The sequence below is a fragment of the Tachyglossus aculeatus genome, chromosome 4 (assembly GCF_015852505.1).
Source record: "Tachyglossus aculeatus isolate mTacAcu1 chromosome 4, mTacAcu1.pri, whole genome shotgun sequence".
In the NCBI taxonomy this organism is placed as follows: domain Eukaryota; kingdom Metazoa; phylum Chordata; class Mammalia; order Monotremata; family Tachyglossidae; genus Tachyglossus; species Tachyglossus aculeatus.
The window spans coordinates 72,072,631-72,100,106 of record NC_052069.1 but is presented as its reverse complement, the minus strand read 5'-3'; the positions used below and the strand labels follow the sequence as shown (position 1 = coordinate 72,100,106).

At 40.0% G+C, this 27,476-nt stretch overlaps 1 protein-coding gene across 1 annotated transcript in view; it reads right to left on the bottom strand.

Moving 5' to 3' along the window:
* The window catches only part of CSMD3 (CUB and Sushi multiple domains 3), a 781,433-nt gene that overhangs the window by 522,710 nt on the left and 231,247 nt on the right, over window positions 1-27,476 (bottom strand). The window contains exon 5 of the mRNA XM_038745631.1: window positions 4,347-4,554. Coding sequence (XP_038601559.1) covers window positions 4,347-4,554 — 208 coding nt within the window. The remainder of the gene's footprint in view (window positions 1-4,346; window positions 4,555-27,476) is intronic.

Genomic DNA, 27,476 nt, shown 5'->3' with positions numbered 1-27,476 from the left:
AACAACCTACTGATTTTTGTTTTTATTTATGCACTTGTCCTTGTGTTATATGCTTTTTAGTGTTCTATTGCCTTACTGCTCCTTATTGTGTCTGACCTGTTTTCTCTTCCCAATTAGACTGTAAACCCTTTGATGACAGAGACTAGGTCTAGAGTCCCACTTATGCATTCTTTCCCAGCACTTAATTCAGTGCTCTGCATACAAGTACTTACTAAATACTATTACTAGAGAACAGTGTGCCCAGTGAAGGTGGCTTGGGAGAAGAGGACGTGGTTCTGATTTCAGCTCTTCCACTTGCCTGCTGTGGGAAATTCACTTAATTTTTCTGTGCCTCAGTTTCCTAATCTATAAAATGGAGATTCAATACCTGTTGTCCCTTCCTTTAGGCTATGAGCCACATGTGGGACAGAGATTGTCTCCAACCTAGTTAGCTTTGCCCATCTTAGTGCCCAGTACAGTGTTTGGCACAGAGTAAGGGTTTAACAAGTACTGTTACTTATTACTTGTATTTATTATTAACACTAATAGAAGATATCCTACTTCCTGTTCCTATAATTGAAACAAGATTTGAAGCAGAATACCTATAAAGACAGTAACGGAAAGATCTGAAATGGATGTAAAAAAAAAAATGTGCTCAGGAATACCAAGAAGGTATCACAACATTTTAAAAATATGCCTAAAATTGATTGTTGTTAAACATGCATAAATTATATTTGTTATGAGCACATTTTGTGAATTGAATTTATTCAAAGACTTAAATTACTTTTTCTCTCTTTTCCTAAGGCCCCCAAACCACCAGGGCTCCATCATACCTGATGGTCAAAAAAGTCTCCCTCCTCCTGAAAATATAAAAGCGGACCATCACGTACCATAGGGACATACAATTTCAGCATCTGAATATCTATCAATCGATTGCCTTAGAGTGTGTTTAGTATGTGCAGAGTACTGTACTAAGCCCTTGGGAGAGTACAATACAATAGAGTTAGCAGATACGTTCCCTGCCCATAACAAACTTACAGTCTAGAGGGTATAATGGAAGATGGATACATTTATTACAGATACCCCTCTCTGAAATGGTAAGAAGTCAGTGGTCATAAACTGCAACCAGTAATAAACCATAACATATGTTTGGACTTCTGTTTCAACTGTCTGCAACCACTGCTCCCACCCTTGAGTCTCTCCCTGACACTGTCCTTACCAGTCCATTTGAAGTAACACCTACTCCCTCTCTAGGCTACATTCTTGTTCAAGTTTCCTCCATTATGATATCTGTTGTACTCCAACGGACAAAGACTTCTTGTTTTTCTTGGTCTCCTGCCATGATCAACTTTGCTGTTTGCCTCTCCCCGAACTGTCCTCTGCCTCCACATTCACAGGGCCCAACCTCTGATTTGCCTCAGCTCCACTTCTATTCAGCTGTTTATTCCTGTTCTTGCTCTTGCCATCGACCTGTCTCATAGCCACTTGGTAGCAACTTCTATTTGATATATGCCTATCAATGTGCCCAATCTCGACTCCACTGCTTGTCTGTTGGGTGGTCTTGGGCAATCAATCAATCAATCAATCATATTTATTGAGCACTTACTGTGTGCAGAGCACTGTACTAAGCACTTGGGAAGTACAAGTTGGCAACATATAGAGACAGTCCCTACCCAACAGTGGGCTCACAGTCTAGAAGGGTTAGATGTCAATTAACTTCTCTGTGTCTAAATGAATTCATTTATAAAATGGCGATTAAGACTGTGAGCCCTATGTGGGACAGCGACTGTGTCCAACTTAGTGCTTGGTACAGTGCCTGACAATCAATCATCATTATTGAGCTCTGTATGCAGAGTACTGTATTAAGTACTTATAAAAGTACATAACAGAGTTATTGGATATGTTCACTGTCCACAATGAGCTCCCACATAGTAAGCATTTAAATACCGATAAAATAAATAAAGCAGCGGAGAAATTAAGGAAGACAATAGACTCTGAATGTCCAGTACAAATGGAAAGCAATTCAATGAGATAAAACTGTAGAATGGGAGAAATGAAGAAAGGGAGGAGGAAGTAGTAGAGATGGGAAGACACTGACACAAAGATAAATAGGTAGGTATAGAATGCAAAATGTGAAAATTTAATACGTGGGCCTAGGAGTAAGAGGACCTGGGTTCTAACCCTGTCTCATATCACACATCGGCTGTGTGATCTTGGTCAAGTCACTTAACTTATCTGTGCCTCAGTTACCTCATCTTTGAAATGGGGATAAATGAGTGAGTCCCAACTGGGATAGGGACTGTATCCAACCTGATTAACTTGTATCTACCCCAGCACTTAGAACAGTGCTTGGCAGATAGTGCTTAATGAGTACCATAATTATTATTAAGATATGTTGAAAATAATTTTACAGGGAAGAAGGAGAAAAAAAGACAAGTGAAAGGAATTCTGAAACTCTTCATGAATTCCTTCTACTCAATGGGGATTTTTCTTTGCTGATACTTCTCATCCCAAGAATACTGATAATCTTTCACTCATTATTAAAACATTAACTTTGTCAATTAATGAATCATATTTATTGAGCATTTACTGTTTGAACAGCACTTTACTAAGTGCTTGGTGGGGTTCAATATGACAGAATTGGTAGACATGTTCACCACCCAAAGTGAGCTTACAGTCTAGAGGTGGAGACAGACTTTAATGTACATAAATAAATTATGTGTATATACATAAGTACTGTGGGGCTAAGGAAAGTGTGAATAAAGGGCAAAATACAAGTGCAAGAGTGAGGCGGAAGGGAGTGGGAGTTATAACTAGGAAGTGAGGTTGAATTTATCCAGAAAAGAACAGGGTTTGTTGGGGTTTTTTTAGAAGATCAATGCACCAGGTTATTTTAGGATACTATGTAAAGTGAATGTAATTTCATCTAGGACCCTTTTATGGCCCTAATTATCAACGTAGGCATGGTGGTAACCACAGCAACAAGTAGTAAATTTAAACTGTACTGTGGTCTATTTTATGAATACAGACATTGCCATTTTCAAGACACCTACATCTAGCTCCATATTATTATTACTGTATATTTATTATACAGAAATAATGAATTTAATTTTGCCCTAAAACGTCTTGCCCATATCCTGCCTTTGGCCTGGAATGTCCTCCCTCCTTATATAGTGCAGACATTTACTCTTCCCACCTTCAAACCTTATTAAAGGCACATCTCCTCCAAGAGGCCTTCCCTGAATAAGCCCTCCATTCCTCTTCTCCCATTCTCTTCTGTGTCACCATGACTTGCTCCCTTTATTTATCCCACTTCCCATCCCCACAACACTTATTTGCATATCTGTAATTTATTTATATTAATATCTGTTTCCAATTGCAGACAACTCGCTGTGGGCAGGGGATGTGTCTCTATCTGCTGTACTCTCCCAAGTGCTTAGTACAGTGCTCTGCACATGGTAAGTGCTCAATAAATACAATTGACCATCTTCTCTCACATTTCTAAACTCCATGCTGCAACAAGGGTCATGTTTTTGAAGTATCACTCAGTGGACATGAGACACCAAGCCGAAATACCTCATGATGAGCTTCAAGATCCTCCACCAACTGTCCTCATTTCAAAGATCTCTCTCTTCACCTGCTACTTTCCAGATCTCTATGCTCCTCTAACCTTATAACTCTGCCTCACTCTATACTCGCCCACCGCCATCCAAACCTGAAAATAAGTATGAGAGGGGGAACACTCTTCATCCCCTCCTAATCTGACAGACTACATTTTTCCAGAAAAACTTTCCTAAAAAGAGCCTTCCTTCCTAAATCAAACCAGCCTATCAACCAGCTCTAGCACTTGCATTTGTGCATAGTATCAGTAATAATAGTATTTAATATGTACTTACTGTGTGCAGAGCACTGCACGAAGAGCTGGTAGAGAATACACAGGTTGAAATTAGAACTGATCATGAATGCATAAATGATTGTGTAGTCAATGGACTAGGAGAACTCAATTACTCTATATGGAAATATTTTTATTTCCCTCTCCCGGGCTAGAGGGTAAGTTCCTTGTGGGCAGAGATCATAGCTCTTACTTCTGTTCTATTTTCCTAAGAACTGACTATAGTGTATTGTACTCAGTGGTCACTCAATGACCACTATTGTTTCCACTGCTGGAGCTTTGATTGTAATAAAGATGTATTCAAAATCTGTTTATTTACCTTAGTGCCCAGAATAAATTCAGTTGTATTTATTGGGTGCTTACTGCCTGAAGAGCACTGTACTAAGCACTTAAATTAAAAAGATATCGAAGGCTGATGGTCTTGCACATTCATTCTGCCACTGGATGGATTTGCCAGTCACAGCAATTTACTTACCATATTGTTGGTGGCTCAGAACCTTCTATTTCCAAGTAATCATATTTCTCCTCCATTTGGAAGTCTGTAAATATGAGCGAAATGGTGTCTCCAGGCTCTGCTACAATAGTCCATGTGCAATCAGCGTTGTTATGATATTCGTTAGGAAAACTGGGGCTGGAAATTATGCCACTCGATCCTCTCATTGTTCCTCCACATGCATCTTCAGCTGTTAATAATGAAAATATGTGTTGCAAGTTAATTACCTAGTGCATAATTAAAGTAAATTCATATCAACATTTTCAGATGCATAAATCCTACTCGGAGGTGCCAAATACATCTGAGCCACTATAATCATATGAGATGATAAACAGAATGAGCATTTAATTAGCACAATTAAAAATTGGTACAATTTGTAGGTAGTTCCTAATCCATTCTTAAAGCCTGGAGTGAGAATTAGTATGCGCCCAGGGCCTAAAACAAACCAGATGAGGTATAAATTCAATCATTTCCCAATTAACCTCTCCATGGGTGCCAGCTCTGTGGGGAAACTGGAATTGGTTCAACACTACTATGGGCTGCCATCAGCTGTTACTCCCCAAAGCTGTTTTGGACTTTGGCTCCAGTCTTTCTCATCTCAGGTTCCCACCAGAGCACTGCTGAAGAGAACCAAGGCCTTCTCAGTGGGAGGAAGAAAATCTACAAAATTGGGTCTTTTTGAACCATTAGCTCTTCAAAGACAAAGTGCCACTCCCAAATCTTCTCACTGAAAGCTGTGTCCTCTTCTGAGTCTCCACTTAAAATGCAAAATTGATTTCCGAGCCTCACTTGTTTGCCATCTCATCTCGTTCTTTGGAAGGAACATGGTGTTTGGAGACAGAAGACAGGCAGACAGTTCAAGCCCCAACTCAGAAAAATCAGTGATATTTATAAAGCCCATACTATTCAGTCATTCATTCAATCGTATTTATTGAGCGCTTACTGTGGGAAGAGCCCTGCACTAAGCGCTTGGGAAGTACAAGTTGGCACCATATAGAGATGGTCCCTGCCCAACAACCTGTGCATCAACAGAGGCATCTTACCATAGGCTTTGAAGCAATCAATCATCTTTCTAATTTCCTACTGCAATCCAGCCTCCAACTCTGCTGTACTGTACTCCTAAGTTCTTACTACGGCGCTGTACACACAGTAAGTGCTCAATAATTAGCACTGATTAACTGATTGATTGTTCAGACCGTGGATCTCGCTTTTACTGGGAGAAACAGGAGAAAATCCCTTGGGAATGTGAACTAGATCTGCTCCATGCTTGGGCCAGAATGACAAATTTATCTTGCCTTCTGGAAACTCAGGGAAGAATATGAACTACTGAGGATTCTGGCTCCAGGTTACATGACTCAAACTTCCAATGAAGCGTATGTGTGTAAATTTACCTAGATGTCAGAGAGTCTGTTATATTACATGATGAAATCGGGGTTAATAGTCACAAGAGTATGTGTAAGCAGGTATTAACTAACTTTTAATGGAGAGATCATGTATAGGGTCTATACAGCTTCAATTCACAAAACATGATTCATATAGAAAGTGTCCAAAATTCATTTGAATTGACTGTTGATATCCTTGAATTATAGAAAGTCTTACAAATGTTCAACTAGATGGAGAGGCATACTGCTCTTGAAGATGAAACCTTTTATCTTTATTAGCATCACTGTGCAGACCATAGTAACACTTCGGATTATAATTTAGAGTCCAAAAGATGAGTTTGGGAAATTTGCACTACTTGCTTTGATTGGAGAGTGATGAATTACAATCCAGAAAGGCACTCTGGTCCTTGATGTGAATTGTAAACTGTTTCAAAAAAACGACAGTAAAATTTTAAAGCCCACTTCAAATTAAATCACATTGTATGTCCTTTAGAGGTCACTGTGAACAACTAAATTATTTTGACCATAGAGGGAGTTTGTACTTCATTAATAGTTGATACAAATTGCTGGACTAGCTGAGCATCATGAGATAAAAACATGTTTTGTTACTGTTCTAAAAATGATGATCCTGCCAATCCCAGGGTGCGTCTTTTTCCTTCTCCATTTCCAATTCATCTATGTCAAGTATCTCCTTCAAGGGAGACAGGGAGAATTCCAGCTTTCATTATGTGGATTGAAGTTGCTTTTGATGTTTATGAAAGAAATACAAGTGAAGAGTGCACCATCCATAGAAAAAATACATTTGATTCCTAAATTTCATGGTCAAGATGTATTACCTTCTATTCCTTTATGTGGCACAATAATTTTTAATCTACATTTTCTTCACAGGAGTCAAACTAGTAGAAACAAACCATCCAATATAAAAGGCCAGAATGAATGAAGTGTTTGTACTGGGCTGTAATGGAAATCAGCAAGGTAAGGTAGGTGGGAACAAGGTGATTGAGTGCTTTAAAGCCACTGGTAAGGGGTCTCAGAGATGTGGAGGTGGATGGGCAGCCATTGAAGGTCTTTGAGGAGTGGGATAATGTGCAATTAACTTTTTTCCCTTAAAAATGATCTGGGGAACAGACTGAAGTAAGAACTGGAGAAAGGAGAGACAGGAGCAGGGAGGTCAGCAAGGATGCTAATGCAGCAGTCAAGGTGGGGTTAGATAAGTACTTGGGTCAACAGAGTAGTAGTTTGGGTGGAGAAGAAAGGGCAGATTCCAGAGACACTGTGAAGGTACAATTGACAGGATTTCATGACAGACTGAATGTGTGGATTGAATGAGAGAGATGAGTTGGGATAATGCCAAGGTTTCAGGCTCGTGAAACAGGGAGGCTAGGAGTATTTTCTACAGATATGAGAAAAAACAAAGAAAACCAGGACATATGTGTGAAGCAAAGGTGGGTTTTTTTGGACATAAAAAAATAATAATAATGAAAATAACTGTGGTATTTATTAAGTGCTTACTATGTGCCAGGCAGTGTACTGAGCACTGGGGTGGATACAAGCAAATGGGTTGGACACAGTTCCTGTCCCACATTGGTCTCACGGTCTCAATCCCCATGTGATGTGGTAACTGAGGCACAGAGAAGCTAAGTGACTTGCCCACAGTCACACAGCAGTCAAGTGAAAGAGCCAGGATTAGACCTATGGACTTTCTGACTCTCAGGCCCATGCTATATCCACTATACCACGCTTCATGTTGACGGAATATGAGCTCCCCCGTCTTAAGACGGGAACTGCAATACTGCAGAGGAGAGAGGTCAGGGCTGGAGAGGTGAATTGGAGAATAATGGGAATAAAGATGGTAGTTGAAGCCACTGGGGCGAATGAGTTCTCCAAGGGAGTGGATGTAGGTAGAGGATAAAAAGACACCCATAGATGAGCCTTTAGGGGAACCCCACAGTTAAAGTGTCAGAAGACAGAGGAAAAGTCTTATGAGACTGAGAAGTAGCTGTCAGAGGCACAGGAGAACCAGGAGAGGAGAGGACAGGACAATGTAGGCATGGTTGGATAAGTTTTCAAAGAGATGGGGGTGGTTCATAGTGTTGAAGACAGTTGAAAGGTCGAGGAGGATTAAGATGGAATAGCTACCACTGGACTTGACAAAAAGCAGATCATTGGTGGCCTTAGAGAGGGAAGCATCCACAAGGTGAAGGAAGCAGATGCCAGATTGGAAGAGGTCAAGGAGAATCTCTAAATACACAAGTTTCAAATAATATGGCATCCAGTGAACAAATGGATAAAATGACCTACAACAGATTAATCTAGTATAATCAGCAAGAGGTTGATTGTCTAGGAGCAAGGAATTTGGGAAGATTTAGATAATATAGAAGGGAAATGAAAATGGTACCAGGCACTCTTGCTAATAGAATAGTGCCGCAAAAGGTTATCTTTTATTGTACCAAATAAGGTTTTATCAGCCAAATTTTATCAGAAAGAAGTGACATCTTTGATTTTCCCAGTACCAAAAGTCTTGCCTATTAGCAACATAGGGATTTTGAAAGGATTTGGAGAAGCAGCAAGGCCTAATGGAAAGAGTCAGAAAGACCTGGTTTCTAATCCCTGCTATGCCATCTTGCCTACTTGTATGAACTGGGGGCAAGTAACTTAACTTCTTTGTGCCTCAGTTACCTAACATGTAAAATGGAAATTAATACTATGAGCCCCATGTAACACAAGAACTGTGTCCCATCTGATTAGCTTTTTATCTATCTAAGCACCTAGTACAGTGCCTGGCACATAGTAAGTGCTTAACACACACTATAAATACAAGAATACTAATTTTTTAGACCCATGGTGAATTACAATATTTATTCACTAGTGTCATTCACTAAATGGCCTTTCAGTTGTCTGAAAGGATTGCTCCTCCCAAACTGTTTAACATTCCTAGGAGTAACCTTTGGCATTGGGAGAATTGCAGTAGCTACGAGTAAAATATTCAAAAATCCTCAAAATAAGTTCCAGTTTATCAAAGAAATCAATTATATCCTCTGCCAGTCTGTGACTTATAAGACTGAAATAAATATTATCTAAAGTCATTGTATTGATTCTTCTTGCAGTTCTTTTCTCCAGGAGTTCTTTGGTCATTTCTAAATTATGGTGCAATATTTCTCCAGAGACTATGTTTATTTTCTACCTATATTCCTCAGCAAATTCAGAACATAGGATTAATTTGGATGAACTAAGGGCTTCCTCTATTCTTTACAAACCTCCAGATTATAGAAGATGTTTTTCATTTGGAATCCATAACACAGTTTAGAAAGACAGTTTTGAAAAAAAAAATGAGGCAGATAGAAAATTGAAAAATGACTTCTAGCTGCTTCATTAAACCACAAGTTTCGATGAGGCAATCTCAAATTGTCCCTTTAAGATCCCTGAACTTTCTTTTATCTCTTTAAAGTTAAGAAGCATTGATGAATTTCAGGAAATTATTTGGTGTTGCAGAGTAAAAGTCAATTTCCTCCCCCCTCACAGGGACTTGGCAAAGCTAAAACCATCTCCCACTTACCCATTTCCTTGTTTCTAATTACCTGGATCTCAATGGCATTCCTACCCTAGCTCCTGTCTCATTGAAACTGAACAACCAAAACAAGGAGTACAGAGGTTTTAAATGCAGCTAACACTGGACAAAAATAAGGAAAATAATGAAATATTGTGTTTCAAAGTTAAAGCTATAAGATGGAAGATGAAAGAATAGCAATAAGTCTTACTAGACAAAGGATTGGTATTCATTCATTCATTCAATCGCATTTATTAAGCACTTACTATGTGCAGGGGACTGTACTAAGGACTTGGGAAAGTACAATACAACAGTAAACGGTGACAATCCCTGCCCACAATGAACTCACAGTTTGGGTCAGGGGGGAGACAGACATCAATACAAATAAATAAAATTACAAATATATACATAAGTGCTGTAGGGCGGGGGGTGGGGCTGAAGGGCAAGGCAAAGGAGCAAGTCAGAGTGACACAGAAGGGAGTGGGAGATGGATGAGGAAAAGTGGGGCTTAATCTGGGAAAGTCTCTTGGAGGAGATGTGCCTTCAATAAGGCTTTGAAGGAGGGGAGAGTAATTGTCGGATTTGAGGAGGGAGGGCATTCCAGACCAGAGGCAGGATGTGGGCTAGGGGTAGGCAGTGAAACAGGCGAGACTGAGTCACAGTGAGAGGGTTAGCATCAGAGGACCAAAGTTTATGGGCTGGGTTGTAGAAGGAGAGAAGTGAGGTGAGGTAGGAGGGGGCATAGTGATGGAGTGCCTTAAAGCTAGTGGTGAGGAGTTTTTGTTTGATATGGACATAGACAGGCAACCATTGGAATAAAATTTTTATAGACTAGAAATGCCACACTTTAAAACAGTGCAATTGGAACTCTTCTACAGGCCATCTGATCTGTATGAGGAAAGCAAGCATGAAATGTGAGATGGTACTGGTGAAGCCGCAAAACTAGGGTTGATTATGGTGAAAAAAAAGTCATTTCCTTTACTATAGATTGATTCTAATTCAGGATGATAATTACAACCAACATCTGTTTCTCCTGAACCAGATTCCTTCTAATTGTCAATAGTTTTTACATTGGAAGCTAGTGCCTCATTCTACAGTGGTGAAAACGCCAGATCTAGAGCAAATAAGCAGGTTAAGAAATATCCCTTCTTTTTTGGGTTCTAATGGCCTGAAGAGAAAAAGGGCTTTGAGATTTCTTTGCTTCTCTGAAAATTGTCATTTCCATATCACACCCTTTCTGATTGGGAGTGCGTGGTAAAAAGACATTATTATACAGAAAGGGATTCTAATCCCAGCTTGATCATTTGTCTTCTGTGTGACCTTTGGTAAGTCACAACTTCTCTGAGCTCAGATTCCCTATCTACAAAATGGGCATTAAATTCTCCCTCTTTCTTAGACAAAAGCCCCATGTGGAAGAAGGACTGCATCCAACCTGATTAACTTGTATCTTCCTCAAGGTTTAGGAAAGCACTTGCCCCATAGTAAACGCTTAACAAATAGAGCTATCATTAATATTATCATTATCATATGTGGAATAAAAATTAGCTCGATTTGACATTGGGATCACATTTTTATAATACTCATTAAGCACATACTATGTGTCAAGCACTGGGGTGGATACAAGTTAATCACATCCCAAATGGGGCTCACAGTCTACGTAGAATAGAGAACAGGTATTTAATCCCCATTTTTCATATGAAGAAATTTTGGCATGGAGAAGTTAACTGAATTGCCCTAGGTTACACAGCGGGCAGATGGTAGAGGCAAGATTAGAACCCAGGTCCTCTGATTTACAGACCCGCCCTCTTTCCATATGAGAATGAATGGCTCCCTCAAGGATATCGTAGTCTTATAGAGATGAGTCTCGGTTGAGCTTTGTTTTAGAGAATTCTTTCCTATTAAGAGTGGTGAAGGATGTTGGATGTTTTCCCAGTGTGACAACTGCTGCCCAGAAGTAGAACCAGCTTGAGACTCCCTTGGGCTATATACAATTCTTGGCCCATTCTCTCAAGACCATCTCCCTTTCACTTCATCAGCCACTTTTTAAGAAAAGGGATAGGGTGTCCCTCTTTTTCTGAATCAGTTTGTGCATAAGAAAGTCTCTTTCCTGATAGCCAAGTCCAATTTACTCCAACCCAATTTACCAGAGAGAGCCTGCTGCATTACCGTCTCCTCATCTAGACTGTAAACTAATTGTGGGCAGGGATTATGTTTGTTACATTGTGCTCTCCCAAGTGCTTAGTACAGTGCTCTGCATACAGTAAGCGCTCAATAAATACGATCGACTGACTACTGCCATCTGACTGGGGGGTGGTCTATGAGCTGAGTAGGAGTCACACTAGGGAGGAAGGTGGAGATTTTGACATGGGCAAATTCCTGGGTCACCCTGGAATTTACCAGTCGGGATCACTGTCTAGTTTCTGTGTGTCTCACTCCCCTGCTTTTGTGTATTGCTTCGGTTGTCTGTGACCCAGCATGGCTTAGTGGATGGCCTGAGAGTCAGAAGGACCTGGGTTCTAATCTTGGCTCCACCATACGTCTGCTTTGTGACCTTAACTTCTCTAGGCCTCAGTTACCTCATCTATAAAATGGATTGAGAACCCCATGTAGGACAGGGGCTGTGTCCAACCTGATTAACTTGTATCTACCCCAGTGCTTACAACAGTGCTAGGCACATAGTAAGCACTTAAGAAGTACCATAATTATTGTTATTATTCAAGTTGGGAGGGGACTTCACTCTGCTCCATCCCTGGCCATCAGAAGGGACAGAAGAGAGAGTGAGTGGCTTCACTAGTAGGAAATCCAGCAGCAAAAGCCAAGATCATGATGCCTTCTCCATTCTCCATCTACCCTGTAGAGAAGAGAAATTAGCACTTCCTTGCAGTCCAAGAGGGTAATATTCAGTTGAGTCAGTTAAAGTACAGAAAGTTATATAGGCTAGATCCTGGGCCCTAAATCACTCTGGCATTTCAATGTGGACTAATCTGTGAAATTTAATAAAAGAGAAATGCAAACATAATGAAATTATTTGTATGGCTAAATCCTTGTATTTCAATTTCAACTAGTTCCACTGAAAACTGAATTTTAAGTTACACCTTCAGAAGTAATGTATTATGTTCTTGTAGAGTATAAACCTAACTCAGGAAACAAGTTGTGGACTTGGAAAGAGTGTTTTTTTTTTTCTTTTTTGGGGGCAGGGGGCAGGCTTTAAGTGTTGACGGAACCATTAAAATGTCTATGTCAGGGCACTCAAGACTGTAAGGTTCTTGCTGCCAGAGAATGTGTCTACGCGTTCCATTGTATTGTACTCTCCCAAGTGCTTAGTACAGTGTTCTATCCATAGTAAATATTCAGTGGGTACCATTAATTGATTAACATTGATACTTTCACATGTGGTAACATCAGTCTCATAGATTACAAATATTAAGTACCAGCATCAGAAAAGTGTGATTTCATAAGGAGTATTATTTTTCATATAATCACATTTGAAAAACAACTCAACTTCTGTGTAAAAATCAGTGGTCAAAATCCCCAAGATCTAAAATTTCATACAATGCATGGAAAACCAAGTTAGGTGGATGCTGTAAATGTTGAATGTTTTTCCTCATTACTGTTCTTTACAAAGAGAGATATGAAGCTTGACATCCTCCCTAAGTCACTATCCTTCACTAAGTCCCCATACTTCACTACTGCCAGCTCCCAACTTGCCTGTCCTTAACTGCACCCTTCACCTCACTTAACCACATACAGCCACACTGACCACATCACCCTCCTTCCATCCAGGGAATGCCAATCCCAATCTTTTTTTTTCTTATGTTATTTGTTAAGCACTTACTACATGCCAGACACTGTTGTAAACGCTTAGATACAAGCTAATAAGGCTGGACACAATCTTAACCCACATTGTACAGACGAGGTGACAGAGAAGTGAAGTAATTGCCCCAAGGTCACACAGCAGACAAATGGCAGAGCCAGGATTAGAACCCAGGTCCTTCCGACTCCCAAGCCTGTGCTCTACCCACTTGACCATGCTACTCTTCAGTCACTGTTTCTTGTGGAATTCCATTACACCATGGGAGAACCCACATTCATTATTGACCTGTTCCTTACTATCACTGAAGTTAGCTGTTGCCTGATGACATCGAGACCTCTGCTGCTCTCTCTTTGATGGTCACTCATCTTTACCCACACCCTCTGCCTCATGGGTAAGATTTCTTCCTCAATATCACTTGGACTATCTTTCCCCCTTCTCCACTTACCTTCTCTTCATTTGAATCCCCTCTTATCCACCTCTACCATCCACTGCAACTACTACTTGCTGTGATTTACCACTATCCTCCTTTCACTTCTGCTTTTTTTGATTGATTTGATGTCTTTCTCTTCTCCATTCTCTTTTCTGGATCCTTGGGAATTTCAACCTAAATGATGATGGTAATCCCTTGTCTCCTTCTTGACTCCTTCCCATTTCCTCATTTTTCTCAACTCGGCTAACTTCTTGCATAACCCCATTTAAGCCATTTATCAGCATTAGATTGCATCATCTCCAGATAATGCTCTATCTCTAACCTCACCAATTCCCATTTACCATTTTCCAATCACAATCTTATTATCAATCAATCAATGGTAGGTATTGAGTGCTTACTTTGAGCAGAACACTGTTCTAAGCGCTTGGGAGAGTATAGTACAAGAAAGTACACGACCCTTGCCTAGAATAAGCTTACAGTCCAGAGGGAAACACAGACATTAATATGAATAATAATTTAAAGATATTTTCTCTCTAAATCCTTCCCCTTGACCTGGCCCTCTGACCACATTCCCCCGAATTTATTAAACAAACTTTCTCCTATGCTTCTCCCATCCCTTATTACGATCTTTAGCCTCTCACTTTCATTCAGATGGTTCATTCCTCAAATGTGTCTGTTCCTATGTACCAAAAAAGCTTCTCTGGATCCCAAGCTCTCCTTTGCTAAGGCTCCATCTTCCTTTTCCCAAACTCTTGGAAAGTATTTATACCCACTGTCTTCACTTTCTCTCTCATAGTTGCTTTCTTGTAACAATCTGGTTTCCATCTCTTTCACTTTATTGAGACCACACAGTTTTCCATGACTTTATGGTCAAGATCACGTGACTCTATTCTGTCCTAATCCTCCTTTAGTTCTTGCTTTGACACCCTTAGTCATCCCCTTTTCTGGGAAATGGTTTATAACACTTGGGTTCTGGCACTATGATTCCTTCCTGGTTCTCCTCCTACACCTCTGACTGCACCTCCTTGGTTTTATTTACTCACTGCTCCTCCATCTCTCATTTCTAAATATATGTGTCCCAAAAGTTCCCTTCTAATAATAATAATGGCATTTATTAAGCACTTACTATGTGCAAAGCACTGTTCTAAGTGCTGGGGAGGTTACAAGGTGATCAGGTTGTCCCACAGGGGGCTCAAAGTCTCAATCCCCATTTTACAGATGAGGTACCTGAGGCCCAGAGAAGTGAAGTAACTTGCCCAAAGTCACACAGCTGGCAATTGGCAGAGTCGGAATTCAAACCCATTACCTCTGACTCCAAAGCCCGTACTCTTTCCACTGAGCCAATCCCTACCCTTCTCAGCTGATAGACTCTGTCAGGGACTTAATCACTGACTTGGCTTCAGCTACTATCTCTACATGGATGATTACCAAATCTACTTCGTTAGCCCCAACCTCTTCTGCTCTTTAATTTTGCATCTTCTCATGCCTCCAAAACTTCTGCTTGGTTGGCCTGGGGGTAGGGGTTTCAAAATGCCTCTACTTTGGCCACATCCTTAATTTCTCATTGCCTTTCAGCTGTCACATTCAATTGACTGCTGAATCCTGACAGGTTTTGCCAATACAGCTACTTTGTTAAGCTCTTCACTGATCTCCCTGCTTCCAGCCTCTCCCTTGCTCAGTCCATACTATACCTTGCGGCCTGGATCAACTTCCTCAAACTTGCTCAAATGACTGCCCATTTCATCCACATCAAACCAACTCCTCCTCATTGGCTTCAAGCCTGTCTTCCAGCTTTCTCCATCTTCTATGTCTGTCTTCACCTAGTAATGCCCAGCTTGCATTCTTCCACTCCTCCCAAACTAACCTTCTAACCTGTGCCCTGCTCTAAACTCACCCACCTTTGACCCTTGTTTCTGAGGGTGATAATAAAAATTGTGGTATTTGTTAAACTCTTACTATGTGTCAAGAACCATGCTAAGTGCTAGGGCAGAAACAATGTATGTACATTCAACACAGGTCCTGCCCACCTAGGGCTCACAGTCTAAGGGAAAGGGTAAAGAGGTACATAATCTCCATTTTACAGATGAGGAATCAGTCACCAATTAGTTAAGTGACTAGCCCCAAGTCAGACAGCTGGCAAGCAGCAGAGTCAGGATTAGAAGCCAGGTTCTCTCACACCCAGGCCTGGACTCTTTTGACGAGGCCACTAATACCCCATACTAGTACTCCTCCTTTCCTAAACCCACCAATCAATCAATCAATTGTATTTATTGAGTGCTTACTGTGTGCAGAGCACTGTACTAAGTGCTTGGGAAGTACAATTTGGCAACATATAGAGATGGTCCCTACCCAACAGTGGGCTCACAGTCTAGAAGGGGGAGATAGAGAACAAAACAAAACATATTAACAAAATAAAATAGAATAGATATGTACAAGTAAAATAAATAGAGTAATAAATACGTACAAACATATATACATATATACAGGTGCTGTGGGGAAGGGAAGGAGGGGGGAGAAGGGGGAGAGGAAGGAGGGGGCTCAGTCTGGGAAGGCCTCCTGGAGGAGGTGAGCTCTCAGTAGGGCCTTGACGGGAGGAAGAGAGCTAGATTTTAGCCCTGCCCATCTTTAGAGCCCTTCTAAAATCCCACTTCTTCCACAGAACTTTTATTATATTTAGAAACTCTTGTTTCATGAGATTAAAATTGGGGATGCTTAGCTATTCATCCACAAACTAGAATACACATTAGCCACCCTTTATTTAGAATAATCCATGGAAATGGATTTCCCAAAACTGGAAATGGTAACAGGAAATACCAAAACCAATGGGCTACATTAATAGCTTTAAGGTACAACAAATATATTTTCTTCACCATAACATCAGAACTCTTTAAAATGCAAAGTAATCTTTCATTTTCATATCTCAGCTGTCATTCATACTAACTGATTAAAGGAACAGTGATAGAATTGGAGATGAATAGCTCTATCTCTTTCACACTAAAATGAGTCAAAAATGATTTTCCCCCAAATTAGGAGAAATGGTAATATTGAATTATTAAGGTTAAGGAAATTGAAAGAGAAATAATAGATATTTTATTTCACAGAAGACAACTTAATATTAAACTGTCTTGCAGTTCACCTATTAAAATAAAAAAACATGAAAACTTGCTAGCTATAAATTACATAAACCAGATCCATCACTTTGATATAACTGTATTCATTCATGTAGCCTGACAATGATTATGTTGAAGATTTACTATTGCAATTAGATTAAGAAATGATACAATAATATATGAAACAAATGGGACAGGATTTACAGTTTGTGAGTTAGGATGGACAACTTACTCTTACAATTATTTAAGCTCCTTGATTGTTGCAAACTGACTTTTTACACACTTCACCTGTACGCTGCATTTTTTTTTTTTAGCCTTTGAAGTGGAGTGTGATAGTTTGGCTGTAGGAAATGCAACAATGTAATGTGGCCTAGTGGAAAGAACCTGCCTGGGAGACAGAGGACCTAGGTTCTATTTGGGCTCTGTCCCTCATTTGGTGACCTTGGGCAATTCATTTAATTTCTGTGTCCCTCAGTTACCTCATATGTAAAATGGGAATTATGACTGAACACTACGTGGGAAATGCACTGTGTCCAAATTGATTATCTTGAATCTACCCCAGTGTCTAGTACAGTGTCTGGCACATAGTATACTTGTAGCAAATCCCATTAAAAAAGTGATTAGGAAAGGGAAAGGATTTAATTCAGCACTATTAGCAATATCAGAAGTCCTGAATTAGCTAAATGTAGTTTACTGTCTCTCTTACCCTCAAGATGGACTGCAGAACCTTAAAACTTGACATTCCAAGTGGTATCATTTGGTAGATTACTTGTGTTAAATAGCTGCCCTTAAATGAGTTTACAATCTAGTGGTGAAGACAGACATTTAAAGTGTGGATAGATGTTGAAATAAGTCAAATGTAGGGGGAATTAACAGAGTTTAAATATATATCACTTTCTCCACCTGTTTCCAGACTTGCCCCATACTCTGGTCTCTTTTTGAACACTGGGATTTGTTCTTCAAATCTAAGCCACAGGAAGTCCTGCCCTCTGGAAGCTCCACCCTATTTCCCACTTTGAGATTCAACATTTATAGTCACTTTAAATGGCAGAGAAGAAGGTAAAGTGTTATAAGACAAATGATAACAATGAATAATTATGGTATTTGTAAAGCGCTTTGCTCGGCACATACTAAGTGCTTAACAAATACCATTATTATTAAAGTGCTTACTACATGGTGAGCACCGTGCTAAGCACTGGGGTAAATACAAGTTAATTAGGTTGGACACAATCCCTGTTCCACATGGTGTTCACACTCAATTCCCATTTTACAGATGAGGTAACTGAGGCCCAAACAAGTTAAGTGACTTGCCCAAGGTCACAAAGCAGATTAGGATCCAGGTCCTTCTGACTCCCAGGGCCATACTCTATCCATTAAGCCAAGCAGCTTCCTTATATGCTGAAAATTACTAAATTACTAAGTCTGGAAAAACAGAAATACAAGCTAAAATAATTCCACTATTTATTAATGTTTCAACAGCTCATAATGAGGGAAACTTTATTTATCATAACAGCAAGTTAACGGGTTCACTTGTCCCCTGGTGTTTTACTAGTCAAATTTGCTTAGTAGTTGACAGATCCCAGCTCTGCTGATAATATGAAATGCTTTAGTGTGGCTATACATAGAACAGGGAAGGTGGCCAAACAGTGCCTCATGAACCACATGTGGCCCTTGTTCACTTGCTGTGCAGCCCATGTCCATATGTTTATTATCTATTTATTTCATTATTTCATTATTTATTTCATAATATTAATAAATATTATCTGTTTATTTCACTGTCAGATGCAGTCTGACAGTGAAAAGAGCACAGGCTCTGGAGACAGAGCACCTGGGTTTTCATTCATTCATATATTTATTAAGAGCTTAATGTGTGCAGAGTACTGTACTAAACACTTGGGAGAGTACAATGCAACAATAGTCACATTCCCTTCTAGAAATGGGGAGACCAACATGAATACAAATAAATAAAATTACAGATATGTACATAAGTGTTGTGGGGCTGAGAGGGGAGATGAGAAAAGGGAGCAAGTCAAGGTGACTCAGAAGGGAGTGGAAGAGGAAGAAAAGTGGGACAATTTGGGGAGGCCTCTTGGAGTAGGTGATCCTTCAATAAGGCTTTGAAAGGAGTAAGAGTAATACTGACTCTGCCACTTCCCTGCTGTGGGACCCTGGGCAAGTCATTTATCTACTCCCAGTCCTAAGTTACCTCATCTGTAAACATGGGAATAAGAAACCAGTTCACCTTTCCCCTTAGACCATGAGATGGGACTATGTCCGATCCAGTTAGATATAATACAAGGGAAGCATTTGCCCTACTTGAAAGAGCATGGACGTGGGTGTCAGAGGATCTGGTTTCTAATTCTGGTTCCACCACTTACCTGATGTATGTGACTTGGACAAGTCATTTAACTTCTCTGTGTCTCAGTTCACTTATCTGCAAAAATTGGGTTCAACACCTGTTATCCCCCCTAGTTAAAATGTGAACCCCATGTGGGAACTGATAACCTTGTATCTACCCAGCGCTTGAAAGAGCAGTTAGTACATAATAAGCATCTATATATCACAATCATTATTATAATCACTGTTATTTAGCACCTTAGCACCATATTTGGTGTAAAATAATTACATAGATTTGGTGGTGGCTGCTGAACGCTGGAGCTCCAGTCCTGTCAGAAGCAGTATAAATAATACCCTGACCCACATGGCCCATGAGAAGGGAAGCATCCCCTAACCAACCCCAGTTCCTGTCCCAGATCCTGTCTCTTGCCTTGAAAACTCACCAACCCTATGCAACTCCTCCCCAGGATTATCTGCTCTCTTCAACTCACACCCAGAGCAGCTGATTCCCAATCCAGTTAAAGGAATTGTTTCATGATGCGCAGTGCTGGAGTTTTTAATTTGCAGCTCTGTGGTTCATGAGGCTTAACCATCCCAGCATAGAAGATAAATAGAAGGTTTGGTGCTGCTGCCTGCATTTCTTTATTTTCCCGTGGCAAAGATTTATCTTTTGTGTTGTATTATTGGATGGGGCCACATTGACATTGAGAATGCAATGGTTACCATGAATGTAGAATTAATGCACAGAATTAGGTAAAATAGGAACAGATAGTAAGCTTAATGTATTAGTCATTCATCACAAATATAGAAGTTTTGTCCCCTGTGAATACCAGCTGCTTAGTAAATTTGCATTCATTCATTCAATCATATTTATTGAGCACTTACTGTGTGCAGAGCACTCTACTAAGCTCTTGGGAAGTACAAGTCGGCAACATATAGAGATGGTCCCTACCCAACAATGGGCTCACAGTCTAGAAGGAGACAGACAACAAAACAAAACATGTAGACAAACTGCAAAAATTAAATATACTAATACACACCTCATTGGTTTATAAAGTTGATGCGCCTCACCAAAGCAGATAGACTCTAAAATAAACCTCAGTACTGAGCCAAGTTTTGTTACTGGAAACTACCATACTCCTTTAAGTGAAGATAGTATTTGGACGCTTAAGATCAGAATAAAAAAATGTCATATTTAACCATCAGTCTTCTAGTGTTCCAGAGAAGCAACATGGCCTAGTGAATAGAGCACTGGCCCAGAAGTCAAAAGGACCTGGGTTCTAATTCCTGCTCCATCACTTGTCCACTGTGTGACCTTGGGCAAGTCACTGGGATTAAGACTGTGAGCCCCACGTGGGACAGTGATTGTGTCCAACCTGTTGAACTTGTATCTACTCCAGTGCCTGACACATAGTAAGCACTAAAATACATTTTAAAAAAGTATAGAATGATAAATGAAATATTACCTAGGCTTTGAGTCAGACAATATTTTCATATGGACAGATAATCTGGAATTTAAGACACTAAAGAAACATTCACTCAGTATGAAGGATATGCCTCTTTACCTCTTGATAACCAGGAAACTATAGTGGCTGGGTGGGGCTTGGAAAAAGCAGCATGGCTTAGTGGAAAGAGAACGGGTTTGGGAGTCAAAGGACATGGGTTCTAAACCCGGCTCCACTACTTGTCAGCTGTGTGACCTTGGGCAAACCACTAAACTTCTATGTGCCTCAGTTCCCTCATCTGTAAAATGGGGATGAAGCCTGTGAGCCCCACATGGGACAATCTGATTACCCTGTATCTACCCCAGCACTTAGAACAGTGCCTGGCCCATAGTAAGCGCTTAATAACATCATTATTATTATTATTACTGTTAAAATCTACCAGAACAATCGATGGCTACTTCAATCTTAGATGACTCTGGGAACTTAACTAAGCACTTCCAGATCAAACCTCCACTCAACAGTGGAAATCTAAGTACATAGAGTTAGAACAGCTTGATCTTTGTACAATGTGGAATGATCAATTTAAATGAAAAGATTGCAATTAAAATACATTTGAATTTTTTACTAAAATTATCCAGAGTGTCCTAAAAATATTTAGGATTGTTCTAGCTAAAAAGGAATATATGACCATTTAGCTATGACTATTTGAAAATACTAAGATTCATTAATTTATTCAATTGTAGTTATTAAGCGCTTACTGTGTGCAGAGCACTGAACTATGAGCTTGGGAGAGTACAGTATAACAAGAAACCTTCACATTCCCTGCCCACAATGAGCTTACAGTCTAGAGGAAAATCATAGAACAAGTATGAGGTCCGGAAGTTATGACTGTAAGTTTTGTGAGGGCCGGGATCTTGTCTTACCTCTATCATACTTTCCTAAGAATTTAATGTAATGCTGTGTTTTACATATAGTAGGTGTTCAATAAATATTGTGATTGACTGACCTAGTAGAAAGAGGATGGTCTTGATAATAACAGTATTTTTCAAGTGCTTACTATGTGCCAAGCAGCACATAGTACATTTTAAGTGCTGAAATAGATATGTTAACCACTTTGGACACAGTCCCGTTCCCACATGGGGTTCACAGTCAAGTGGGGAGTGAGAAGAGATATTTCCCTATTTTAGAAATGAGGAAACCGAAGCACAGAGAAGTTAAGTGACTTGCCCAAGGTCACAAGGCAGACAGTTGGCAGAGCCAGGATTAGAACCCAGGTTTCCTGATGCCCAGGCCTGTGCTCTTTCCACTAGGTCACACTGCTTCCCGCTGGGTTCAAATCCCAGTTTTGTCACTTTCCTGAAAATTTCTTAATCTGTACCTCAGTTCCCTCATTTGTAAAATATGGAAACAGTTCATCTCCCTCCCCCTTAGACTGTGAACCCCATCTGGGACTGGGACTATATCTGAAATGCCATTCTGATATCTACCTCCATGCTTAGTATAGTGCTTGGCACATAGTAAATGTTTAACAAACAGACATTCCTGCCATTTTATTCCTATACATTGATTAAAATGTCACAGACAATATCCTCGTCAAGGTGATAAGCACTTTAGGAATAAAACAGTAGATAATTCAGTCTTTTACTTTTCTCGATTCTCTGCCCCTTCTTACCAAAAAAAAAATCTGAATTATCAATGTAAATTTTTATAGGGTAAAAGTTATCCTTTGGAAGAAGGAAAGCTTTCTTACATGTAATCTCTCAAAGGCCCTGCTAGCCCCAGAGTCTAACAGCTGTGGAGCCATCTGTGAGCAGAATACAGTCCCAAAAGCAAATCTGAACTGCTGACTAAATAGGGAAGTCAAGATGTCAGAGCTACATGCAGGTGAGTGTTGGGTCAGGGTAATTAATGGAACAGGAGTCTTTTCTAACATCCTTTCTTCGGTAGGGGACCCTGAACAGAAAAGAAACTGAAAAAAATCAATGTGTTAAAGATCTGTCCCCTGGCTACAGACATTAACCTGTACCCACAGCATTAGATGTATCCACAACACAAAAATACCATCCAGTTTATCATCTATTTAACCCACAGTTAGTAGTCATGACATTTACTGAACACCTACTGAGCATAGCATACTTTAATGAGCCTTTGGGGAAATACAAGAGAAGTAAAAAAAAAAATACTTTTCATTTTCAAATGGCACTTACAATTCAACGGACAAACATAATCAAATAGTATCAATCTTTGAACTGGATTTCAAAATGTTCAAACGCGCCATGATGGAATGGTAGAGGGACAAAAATGCCCAAGAATTCTCCCAGCTATTTCTATGAAATTCAGAGCATAGGTGTGGAAAAGCAAATCATCCCTTTTTATTTGCATATTCCCTAAGGAATTGAGTGGTCAAGAACAGGATGGTCTAGTAGTATTATTTGCAGACAAACATGTAGCTTAATGTACCTTATAAAGATCAATGCTTTACTTCCAGAAATCACTAAAGTAGTTAGAGATGCAAGGACCAAGATAGGGAAAAAAATATAACATTTATACTTGAAATGCATTTTGACTTAGTATATGAACCTGTTTGCATTTCAATCTGCTTTGTCTGCTTTGATGCATAAGCAGATTTATTTCCTGGAAGCCAAAACATTTCACTGAATGGACAATAATAGGAATTAATATGTATAATGAAAGAAGCAGCGCAAAAGGAAAGGTCAGAAGTGTAACCAAGGGTTCCATCCATTTTGTAATTAAAACCGTCACCACACTTGTTAGCAAGATCTCAGACACAGCAGGACAAATCCTGGCCCCCGCCTTGGTTCCCACCCCAAACACGAAGATGTACAATGCTCAATGTACATCAGTGAATTAATGAAAGCCATTGATAGGAGGAGGAAAGGTGACTGAGTGCTTTAAGGTCACATCTATCCTTGAGGTCTTCCCTGATTAAACCCTCTTTTCCAGGATTCACTCTTTCTTCTGTGTCACCTATGCACTAGGATCTGTGACCTTTGGATATTAGATATTTACCCATCCCCAACAGCACTTATGTATATATCTTTACATTATATATCACATTATGAACTACTTATTCATATTAATGTCTCCTCCTCTAGATTATAAACTCATTATGGGCAAGGAACATGTCTGCTAATTCTGTTTTGAACTCTCCCAAGTGCTTCGTACAGTGCTTTGCACACAATATGTGTTCAAGAAATACCACTGACTGACTGATTTAAAGCCAATGGCAAGGACTTTGTAGAGGTGAATGGATTCTTAGGGAGTGGAAACATGGGCTGAACTTATTTTAGTAAAGTGATAGGGCAACAGAGTAAAGTATGGAATGGAGCACGGAGAGACAATAGACAGGGAGGTCAGGAAGGAGGCTGATTCAGTACTCAAGGCAGAATAGGATAAGTGCTTGGATCAGATAGGGAGGGAAGGGAGGATTTTAGCAATGTTGTAAAGGTAGAACCAATGGAATTTGGTGACAAATTGAATATATGTTATGAATGGAAAAGATTAGTCAAATGATTAGAGGTTACAGATCCAAGTCCACAGGCAATGCAGAAGGGAGATGAAGTAGAACAAACGAGGGCTCAGTCAGGGAAGGCCATCACCATGTTTGGCTATTTTCAAGGCAAAGCAATGAATCTTGGTTAAGTCTAATTATTCCATTTAAACAGTTTTATCTTGGGCCTCTTTATTATCACCTACCTTTCTGCTTCCAAACATGCTCCCATATCTTTAAAAAAACTCCCTGGATCCATGGCAGGATCTCCCTCTCTGCTTCCTCTGATTCCTCCTAAAACAGGTTGTACACACCAGAGACCTTCCGCTTCCTCTCCAGAGCCCCTTGAGGGACAGGGTCCATGCTTAGGTCCCTGTTTTCTCTTTACCAGCACTTAGCATATTGCAATGAAGACAGTAAGTGTTTAAAAAACACCATTAGTACTTTCACAGTCCGGCTTCTATCATCTTCATGCCACTGATCTTCTTGTCAAATCTAATGGACACAATTCTAACTTAATCCTCCTCAAGCGTTCTTTCCACTACTTTCAATACCACAGAACATGTCCTTCTGTAACCTTGGTTTTACTGACAGGTTTTTACTTGTGTTTCTTCTTCCTCTCTGAATAATCCTCAGACTTTTCCTCCAACAAATGTTCTGTTTCCCATTCCCTAACTGTGGGTATCTCAAGGCTCTGCTCTGCATTCTTTCCTTTGTCACTTTTCACTCTCACCCTTCAGGATGTCATCTGGTCACATTGCTTCAACTACCACCTCTGTGATGATGACTATTTAGCCGACTAGCCCCAATGTCTCATCTTGCCTCCCAGATACCGTTCCATTGATTTCCCATCGACACTTCAAGTGAGTTTACCCAAATCCAAGTCCTCTCCTTCACCTAATTAGTAGTAGTAGTAATAACAATAATAGTACTAAAAATAGTAATAGTATTTGTTAACCTACTTTAGGCAAAGCAGTTCTGTTGAACACAGTTTTGTCTCACGTGGGGCTCACAGTCTAAATAGGAGGAAGAATGATAATTCAATTCCCACTTTACAGATAAGGAAACTGAGGCACTGAGAAGTCAGATGTGACTAAGGTCATACAGCAAGCAAGTGGTGGATACAGGATTAGAACCCAGATTCCCTGACCGTCCCCCAGGCTTGTGATCTTTCCACTAGGTCATGCTGCTGCTTCTAATTCATTTCTAATCACTTTGGTTATATCTCTTCAACTGCCACTTTAACATCTGTTGTGTCACTATGCATTTGCACACTCTTGATCTTCTGCAATCCTTGTGCACAAGCCTTATATACCCCATTTCCTAGCTAGATAGTTAGGGTCCTTGATGGTAGTGACCAGGCCTACTAACCATATTGTACTCCCCCACATGATTAATACATACTCTGCATAGAGATGGTGCTCAGACACAACTATTAATTGACCTCTGTATTAGCACAGAGTAGTTACATATGTATTATTAACCTCCTACTCATTTAAAAAAAATTCTTACCAATTAAAATCTAGGGCAAGATTGATTCAGATAATGATAATCTCCTAAGAAACATAGATCCCATAAAAAATGTGTTAATTTGTGATTCCATAAACTCAACTATTCGGAACATTGCAGAGAGTGAAAAATAGGGACAAGAATGCTCTTCGGTTTTAGGAGCACTAAGTCTGGCTCTTGCCAGTTCAGTCTTTGTAATTATTGATTCATTCATTCAATCATATTTATTGAGCACTTACTGTGCGCAGAGCACTGTACTAAGTGCTTGGAAAGTACAGTTCAGCAACAGAGACAATGCCTACCAACAATGGGCTCATAATCTAGTATTCAGACAACACATTTTATAGTTTTAAATTGACATATTTATATTACCTAAGTTAAAGACATTAGTTAAGCACAATCTTAAACAATACGACACACAGTAGTCTGTGGTGAGACTCCAGTTTGTCTACCAACTCAGAGAGTATTGTACTCTCCCAAGCACTTAGTACAGTGATCTGCACACAGTAAGTGCTCAATAAATACAACTGATTGACTGATCAGACAGACCAGTTAGGGGATGTTAAAGAAGGTTGCTCTCCTTTAACAAAGCTTTACACCAAGAAGGAGCCACAGAGGCAGGTTGGAACTGAAACACTGATTATGTCCAAACAGTGCAGAGGGCAGTGTCAATTAGTGTGGTCAAGTGGAAAGAATACCGTCCTGGGAGTCAGAGGACTTGAGTTCTAATGCCAGCTCTGCCACTTGCTTGCTGTGGGACTTGGGACAAATCACTTCACTTCTCTGAGCCTCATTTCCCTCATTTGTCAAATGGAAATTAAATATCTGTTCTCCCTAGCCCTTAGAATGAGCCCCGTGTAGGGAAGAGACTGATCCAATGCTTAGAACAGTGCTTTGCACATAGTAAGCATTTAATAAATGCCATCATTATTATTATTATCATCAATGAAACATTATTGATTGACTGCACCGGACCTGATCATTTTTTTAATCTACCGCAGCGCTTAGAAAATAGCAGTGCTTAACAAATACCCAAATCATTATTATCATCAATCTTGTCAGCTCCACTCCTAGGCACGGAAAGTTTCTTGGCAGCAGCCGCACCATATTCAGACACAAAAGGCAGCAACTCCAGACAGAGAATTAGGTGAGTTGGAAAATGCTGCTGCTGGGTGAGACGTATTTCTTGTGTGGCAGATGGAAAAGAAAAAGAAAGCCTGTTGTACCAGAAACTATCCATTCCACACCTTGAGCTCCTAAAATTTCCCTAAAAGTATTGCAAAGAGCTATTTACAATTTTATTATTATTATTATTATGACTCTCTTTGGAATCTGCTTTCTGGTATCTTCCTCTTTCCAATGGCCCTGCTCGTGGAACACAACCCTACTCTAGCATTGCACTTTAAAGATTATTTTTAAGGTTGGGCTCACAGGTATCAGTCAGAGCACCTGGCATATATGCTTTCAAGCTCTCATGGAATAGATCGGAAAGCCAAGGCAAGGAGAAAGGAAAGAGCCTGTTTTACGATGGTAAGCTCTTCAACTGCAGGCCCACTTGGTGCCTAGTACAGTTTTCTGCAGGCAGACGACAGGCAAGAAATATGAATCAATCAATCGCATTTATTGAATGCTTACTGTATGCAGAGTACTGTACTAAGCACTTTGGGAGAGTACACCACAATACAACAGACACATTCCCTGCCCACAACGAGCTTATACTGAAAATGATAATGGTGGTGAAGAGTCAGAGTCCAGTATTGTCTGAACATACCCAAGTGATTCCCTGTGCTAGATTAAGAAACAGTGTGGCCTATCTATCAATCATATTTATTGAATGCTTACTGGGTGCGGAGTACTGTACTAACCGTTTGAGAGAGTACAATATAATAGAGTGGGTAGACACTCCATGAGGCCTCCACAGGCTTACAGTCCAGAGTCTGAGACCCAGAGCACGGGCCTCAGAGCCAGAGGACCTGTGTTCTAGTTGCATTTACCTGCTGTGGGACCTTGGGGAAGTGCCTCAGTTC